The following is a 7,967-nucleotide window of genomic DNA, read 5'->3' as shown; positions in this document are numbered from 1 at the left end:
CTGGTTTACTTCTTGCCTCAGCATCTTCTATTTACTGAAGATAGCCAATATATCCCACCCATTTTTCATCTGGTTGAAACTAAAGATAAACAGAGTCGTCCTGGGAATTTTTCTGATGTCCTTCCTTACCTGTGTAATTATTAGTGTTTCATTGAATGAGGACTTCTGGGATCCCTTCCAAGTTAGTCATAAGGAAAACATAACTTGGGAATTCAAAGTGAGTAAAATCCCAAATGGTTTCAAACTGGTTATCCTGAATCTAGGAGCTATCATTCCCTTTGTTCTTTGCCTAACTTCATTTCTCTTGTTACTTTTCTCCCTATTTAGACACAGCAGGCAGATGAAACTTTATGCCACCAGGTCCAGAGACCCCAGCACAGAGGCTCACATGAGGGCCATAAAGGCAGTGATCATCTTTCTGCTTCTCTTCGTTATGTACTATGCAGTCTTTCTTGTAGTAACCTCTAGCTTACTAATTCCTCAGGGAAAATTAGTGGTGATGTTTGGTGGCATGATAGCCGTCATTTTCCCATCAAGCCATTCGTTCATCTTGATAATGGGGAACAGCAAGCTGAGGGAGGCTTTTCTAAAAGTGCTAAGGATTGTGAAGGGTTTCTGCAAAAGAAGGAAACCTTTTGTTCCACAGAGAATCCTGAATACAAGGAGAAAGAAATCAACAAAAGACCCTCTCCCTTGTCCCAATTGATTACATTCATTTTTTATACATGCTATTAGAAATCATTAATATCTATCATTATCCTAAATTTTCCTTTGTGTTCCTTCACATTTCTGTCCTGTTCAACTTTAAATGAAATGTTATTGAACCACATATATTTCTTTGTCTTTACAGGAAAAAATGAATCCAAATCCCACGTTAGCATTTCACATCATTGCCTAAATGCAAAGAGATTCTACTTCTTTCTGTCGTATCTGGTGAAGGCCTTGAACTCAAAAAATAGAAGAATTTTAGGCAAGCAGACTGTGGGGAAGAGATTTTAAAACATATCTGTCCTTCCTATAAAGTCAATCATGTAAAAAACTCTCTTCCTTGAGCTGGAAGTCAGTACATTTCTGCCCTATCCTCTCCATTTCTAGAATGGTTCATCCTCATAAAAAGTGAGAAAGAACACTGGTGAGATCCTCCCTAGGGTGAAATATAATGTAAGAAAACAGGGGTGATTTCAAGAAAAGGTTTGACCAGGAAAGGGGACAGGGGGTGTACAGTTAGAAATATGTGTATCAAAACCACCCTACCTGGTGATGCCAGTTTTAGGAGTCAGTTCTCAAAGATTCTTCAGAATGTTTTCCTACCCTTTTAGATTAAAGAATTTTTGACATTTTTCCCCCCTTAACATCATTCTCTTTTCTATTCTGTTTCTGGTAACGTTTTACAGATAACTAGGTTTCCTTAAATTTTCAACTTCATACTTTCCTATTACACACGATGCAAGCATAAGAAATAGGAAAAATATTAGATATGTTTCTTGCAGTATAGAAGTACTTAAATACAATTAGAAGAACCCTAGTTTATGTGATTTGTATTACCTAGATTTAAATTTATTGTGGGCTAGTTCTCCCAAGAAAGAATAAATCAATTTAATAGTAATTACTCCTATTCCCTGGAAATATAATTCAGTAAATATTTTCTTAAAAATAAAGAAATGACTACAATGTAGAATATGAGATTATAAATCATATAAAAGGAGTTGATTGCAAAAAGTATAATTTAAAGTGTGTTTTCTTAATTTTATGTGAAAATGTTCCTTACTCAAGAGATGACATTTCAGGAAGTGAATTGTCATGGACAGCATTTCCCATATTAAATAAAACTAAACATAGCAAATCTTTACCTAGCATCTTTCACTTCTATTAAAAAACTCCAGAGAAAAGATGTTTAGTAAATATTGCCATGTGCCTGCCTAATTCACATTATGTCATTTATAATTTGATTTGTATCATACCCTTCTCTAATTAACCATTTATATGAAAAAAAATTATTATCCTCTGACTGAAAGTTAATTTTCTACAACTGACCATACTGATCATTTCCAAAATTAAAATTCGTTTCCACTAGGAAACCTGACTTTTGATTAATTTATAATTTATGGTGAAGAAAATGGACTTTCATTTACACATTGTGATTTTTATGGAATACATATTTTTGTGTGCTTTCTGTGGCTCCATATTTGAAATTCGATTTGACGGGTCAAAATACACAGAACTTAACAGCAAGAAGCCTGTTGCAAATTCATGAAATATAATCTCTTTTAATTTGTATGAGTGCAGTTTCAACTGAACAGTTCCCTTATCACTCACTAAAGGGTCATGATTATAATTTGCCCTGGCTCAAAGCTAGTCAAACTGTTTGGAGCAACCAGTTGGTTTAGTCCTCATGAATGGAGAAGGAATTCTATTTCAAAAGAGAGCTGGGTACTTCTGGAATTATACCAAAGTCAAAATAGCGGAGGAGACNTGGAGGAGATGAACATATTATCCTGTGATTTGAAGAACTCATTTACCAGGCTCCAACTGAGAGTCTGTAAATTAGCCCAACCGCAGTGATATTGGAGATCAGGGTGTTCTCCCTACCAACATGCTCAGTATGGAAGACAACATCTTTGTGATCATTTTAACTGGAGAATTCATAATAGGAATGTTGGGGAATGTATATATTGGACTAGTAAACTGGATTGACTGGATTAAGAAGAAAAAGATTTCCTCAGTTGACTATATCCTCACCAGTCTAGCCATCTCCAGAATTTGTTTGCTCTGTATATTGATACTAAATGGCATCATAATTGTATGCTACCCAGATTTTCATGAAAATGATAAACTACAGGCGGTCATTAATATCTTCTGGACACTCACCAACTACTTAAGTACGTGGTTTGCCACCTGCCTCAATGTCTTCTATTTGCTCAAGATAGCCAATTTCTCCCATCCGCTTTTTCTCTGGCTAAAGAGAAGAATTGACAGAGTGATTCACTGGGTTCTGTTGGGTTGTTTGGCCATTTCCTCTTTGATCAGCCTTATACTAGCAACGGCACCAAATTATGATTTTGAATTTCAGAAAATTATAAATCATAAAAGAAACTGCACTGAAATGTCCCATGTGAGTAAAAGTCAATACTTCAGCCTGTTGACTCTCTTTAACCTGTTGGCAATTGTCCCATGTGCTGTGTCATTGATCTCATTTTTCTTTTTAATTGTGTCCCTAAGGAGACATATCAAGCAAATGAAAGTCAGTGTTACAGGCTGTGGAGACCCCAGCACAGAGGCCCATGTGGGAGCCATGAAAACTATGACTTCATTTCTCTTCCTCCTTTTTGTATACTATGGGGCTTCTCTTTTGGCGACTTTTCACTACCTTATGAAAGAAAGCAAGTTAGCTGTGATGTTAGGAGAAATTATAGCAATTCTTTATCCTTCTGGTCATTCACTTATTTTAATTATTAGAAATAACAAGTTGAGGCAGGCATCTATTAGGGTGCTGAGATTTGGAAGAACAGTCTGCATGATGTAAATTCTTAGCTCTATAAATGGATTTTGCTAATAAAAAATACATTCTCATTTTTCCAGTTATCCTGTTTATCTTGGGTAACATCTTTAACTGTTCTTGAGACCTAGTAGCACGTGCATGTATAAATCCCCTTAGTCTGTGTACACTCCAGATTCTCATCTTCACGTGCCCTCTCCTCCAAGAGTTTGAGAGCTCACACTTCCCTTTTTGGCTTCTTAATGCAGATGTTAGGCACGTACAGCCTAGTTAAGTTCCTTTAAGATTTTTTTAGGCCCATGATAAAGAGCACTGAGCTGCACTAACTGTTTTTTCATTTTTTTCCTATATACATTTTTTTTAATTTATTTATTTGACAGAGAGAGACAGCCAGCAAGAGAGGGAACACAAGAAGGAAGAAGCAGGCTCCTAACAGAGGAGCCTGATGCAGGGCTCGATCCCAGAACGCAGGGATCACTCCCTGAGCTGAAGGCAAATGCTTAACAACTGTGCCACCCAGGCGCCCCCTTATATACATTTTTTCATTACTGGCCCTTAATTTTGCTCCCCTCATGTCTCTGTTGAGTCACTCCCATTTGGCTTATTAACTACGAACTCAGATCTCCCCTGTCCCATTTCTGGTTCAGTGTCCCAGTTATGTAACTGCCTCCTCCCAAGTGAGTGATGCTTTAGGTGGTTTCCTAGATATTTTCTGGTTGACCTTATTCTGGCTACTCCTATTCATTTTCCTTGAAATTAAATTTCCTTACAAACAACTTGCTGTTCAGGCAGCAATAGGATGGGAATAGCTCCCATTCAAGAATCTCTCTCTACGGGCATTCTTACGTGTTCTTCACAATCTGGATATAAGGATGGGACAATTAATTTCAATCAGACTTGCTTTACTCAGGGTCCTTTCTTAATAAGACCTGCAGGAGTTCTTTTCACTCAGGACTTGAGAAAAACAATTAATTAAGAAGAAATTAGACCCTTTATGGAATAACTACATACTATCACTAGAAAAGCAATGTAAGCTATAACACGTAAAGAGTAAATTACAAAAAATAATAAAAAATAAGAGTCACTACTAAAATGTTGTTCTGTGAACATCAAATCCTTCCTCACTAGAGTAGTGTTGAAACACTTGATCTGGCATGTCTAAGTCCATGTATGTTCTGATATGGCTGTGCATTTCAGGTCCCACCATTGCTATGTCAAAGTTGGGTCTATTTCAATCTACCCATTTTGTTTTGTTATAACTAAAATATTAATTACCTGAAGATAAGCAATTTTTCTGCATATGATGATACAAAATTCACTCTGGAAAGTCCCAATATTTACAGTCTTAAGTACATAAACTTCATCAACTATTTCTAATATCTTAGCATTTAAGTTGCTATTTGTTGTACAAGATAGGAGAATTGATAGTCTTTTGATGGAATATATTAGTATATTCTACAAAAGACCTGTTAATACTACACTGGAGTGAACTTTACATTCTTCTGCAAGTTTAGATGAAATAAGTGTTTTGTAAGATTAGTACTTCTGGGAAAGTTTCCCTCCATTAGTGTGAAATCCTTCTTTCCATGTTTAGTTTTCTGTATCTTCAGTGTTTGAAGTACTTCCACTGACCACCAAAGTTCAAAGTAGTTCAAAATAGTGAGGGTTCAGAGTAGTAAGTTCAAAGTAGTAAGGTGACAAAACGCTCTCTTGCAAATGTTTTTCTCTTTTCTTTTCTATTTTTTTATTGTAGTAAGGCATTTAATATGAGATCTATGCTTTTAACAAATTTTTAAGTGTACAACACAGTGTTGTTAACTACAGGCATAATATAGAGCATATTCTAAAATTTTTCATCTTGCGTAACTGAAACTTGATACTCATTGAATAGCAATTCTGTATTCTTATCTCCCCTATTTTACTTTTTGCTTTTATGACCTGACTATTCTAGACACCTGTATAAGTGGAATCGAGCAATATTTGTCCTTCTGTAACTAGCTTATTTAACTTAGCATAATGTCCTCCAAGTCCACGTAGGCTTTTGTATGTTGCAAAATTTTCTTTGCTTTAAGACTAAATGATGTCCCATTGTCTGTATGTAACACATTTTCTTTATTCATTCATATGCCAATGGGCAGTTAGGGCTTTTCTACATTTAGCTGCTGTTCATAACACTGCAATAAACATCAGTGCTAATATCACTTTGGTATCCTGATTTCAATTCTTTTTGATAAATACCCAGGTTTGGGGATGCTGGATCATGTGGTAGTTGTATTTTTAATCTTTTGAGGAACTTTCATCCTGTTTCCATAGTAGCTGCACCATAACTTACATGCTATACAACACAAGAATGCAGAAAATCTATACTTACCTGCAAAAAAACAAAAAACAAAAATATATACTAAGACTTATTCGGGTAAAGGTATTATCATAGTTACTGAAGCCCTTTATTTACCAGGGCACTATGGAGAAGAAAATGATGTGCTTGGGTCAGAGATCATTTCTAAGATCAGAGGAAAGCAGTTATCTGTGAACATAGCTACATGATGAGATAGTTTGTCCAAAAGTCAGAGCTGCATTTTAGGAATGAAGGTATGTCCTTTAAGGAAGGATGGGAAGATATGTGTTCCCAAAGAAAGTATCATCACCCCAGAATTATTCCATGGAAATACTATATAGCAAAGTATTTCTCAGTAAGTCTAATTTAGAGAAGCTACTTCAAAATAAGAGTAGTTTGTAAGCGTGAGGTAAACTTAATCGTTAGTCTCTTGCCTGATAGTCTAGAAGGGCCAAGGATCTAGATTCTCAGATGCAGTTTGGCATGGTGGAGGGTGGAGAGTAGATCAAAACACAGGATTTTAATCTCTTCTCTTGTATGTGCAACTGCTCTTGAGAACACTTTAAATGAAACGGGAAAATATGAAGGTAATCAATACTCAATTAGGGCTCCTTCTTCTTCTTATATATATCATCACAAACTAAATTACCATTAAATTGAGTTGACTAAGAAGTCAATGAATTATTTGAACAGACCTTGTGCATGTAACTGTTCATCTGAACAACCAAGATAAATGAGCTAAAATGTCTTTTTAGACCTGTACAAGCTATATTTAGTGTTAGCTTTTTAAATTCCCTGAAAATGTACAGTTCTCAATGTTAACCCAAACTTTGGATTTTTAGCAATAATCAATATTATCATTTAGCAAAATAAAGATTCCTCTACAAATTTCAATTTTAATTTCATTAATTGCTAGAAAATCCTTGGAGTTTAGATTTGCCAGATAAAATACAGGACACCCAATTAAATTTGAATTTTAGTATTTCTTGGAAGTACTAATCTCATGCAATTCAGGACATAGACTAAAAAAAATCATTCATTGTGTATTTGAAGTTCAAGTTTAACTAAGTGTCCTGTATTTTTATTTGCTAAATCTAGCAGCCCTATTGAGGTTACTAGCATATGTTGTATACTATGAATCCAAAACTTGCAAAACATAGCCTTGCAAAACATACACAGTGCAGGACCATGAAAGGGAAGAGGTCTAATTTGCATCCTAAAATGTAGCTTAGCCTAAATTAACCATATGTGGAAAAGTAAAGCCTGCTGGTACAGGTTTTATATACAGGTGATACATGCAGTGGCCAGGCCAGGGATTGCCAACCACATTTGCTTCTCAAGACTAAATAGGATTTAATGATGATAGCTACAGTCTTCATTTCTCACTCCAGTCTCTACCATAAGACAGACTACAATAAGAGAGGCAAAGAAAATTACAACAAAATCTAAGAAATAGGTGTACCTATCAAATTACATCAGTTCAACTAGAAACGAATTGGATACTTCTGTATTTTAACATGCCAGATAAAGTGGAGACCACCTTAATGATGATAGCAGCTGGAGAGTTTTCAGTGGGGATTTTAGGGAATGCATTCATTGGATTGGTAAACTGCATGGGCTGGATCAAGAACAGGAAGATCACCTCTATTGATTTAATCCTCACAAGTCTGGCCATATCCAGAATTTGTCTATTATGTATAATATTATTAGATTGTTTTATATTGGTGCTGTATTCAGATGTGTATACCACGGGTAAACAAATGAGAATCTTTGACTTCTTCTGGGCACTAACCAACCATTTAAGTGTCTGGTTTGCCACCTGTCTCAGCATTTTCTATTTCTTCAAGATCGCAAATTTTTTCCATCCCCTTTTCCTCTGGATGAAGTGGAGAATTGACAGTGTGATTCCGAGGATCCTACTGGGGTGCTTGGTCCTCTCTGTGTTTATTAGCCTTCTTGTCACTGAGAATTTGAATGATGACTTCAGGTGTTGTGTTAAGACAAAGAAGAAAACAAACCTAACTGTAAGATGCAGAGTAAATAAAGCTCAATATGCTTCCGTCAAGATTTTCCTCAACCTGTTAACGCTATTCCCTTTTTCTGTGTCCCTGATCTCATTTCTCCTTTTGATCC

The 7,967-nt window shown here is 35.8% G+C and overlaps 3 protein-coding genes across 3 annotated transcripts; all 3 read left to right on the top strand.

The window, feature by feature from the left end:
- Nucleotides 1–4: 4 nt before the first annotated feature.
- On the top strand, nucleotides 5–706 carry LOC100480111 (taste receptor type 2 member 9; the record flags this gene model as incomplete). Its single annotated transcript, XM_002924839.2, has 1 exon — nucleotides 5–706. A coding segment is annotated over one exon (702 nt), but the record flags the coding sequence as incomplete, so codon positions are not given.
- Nucleotides 707–2,593: 1,887 nt separating this feature from the next.
- On the top strand, nucleotides 2,594–3,523 carry LOC117799362 (taste receptor type 2 member 8-like). Its single transcript, XM_034651840.1, has one exon. It carries the CDS (start codon nucleotides 2,594–2,596, stop codon nucleotides 3,521–3,523), a length of 930 nt encoding a protein of 309 aa, XP_034507731.1.
- A 3,828-nt stretch (nucleotides 3,524–7,351) lies between these two features.
- On the top strand, nucleotides 7,352–7,963 carry LOC100477343 (taste receptor type 2 member 7; the record flags this gene model as incomplete). The annotated part of the gene is made up of 1 exon (XM_002924832.2): nucleotides 7,352–7,963. A coding segment is annotated over exon 1 (612 nt), but the record flags the coding sequence as incomplete, so codon positions are not given.
- Nucleotides 7,964–7,967: the final 4 nt, after the last annotated feature.

This window comes from Ailuropoda melanoleuca, unplaced genomic scaffold (assembly GCF_002007445.2).
Source record: "Ailuropoda melanoleuca isolate Jingjing unplaced genomic scaffold, ASM200744v2 unplaced-scaffold4817, whole genome shotgun sequence".
NCBI classification, from domain to species: domain Eukaryota; kingdom Metazoa; phylum Chordata; class Mammalia; order Carnivora; family Ursidae; genus Ailuropoda; species Ailuropoda melanoleuca.
The sequence above is the reverse complement of the archived record's forward strand: the minus strand, read 5'-3'. Positions and strand labels throughout refer to the sequence as shown.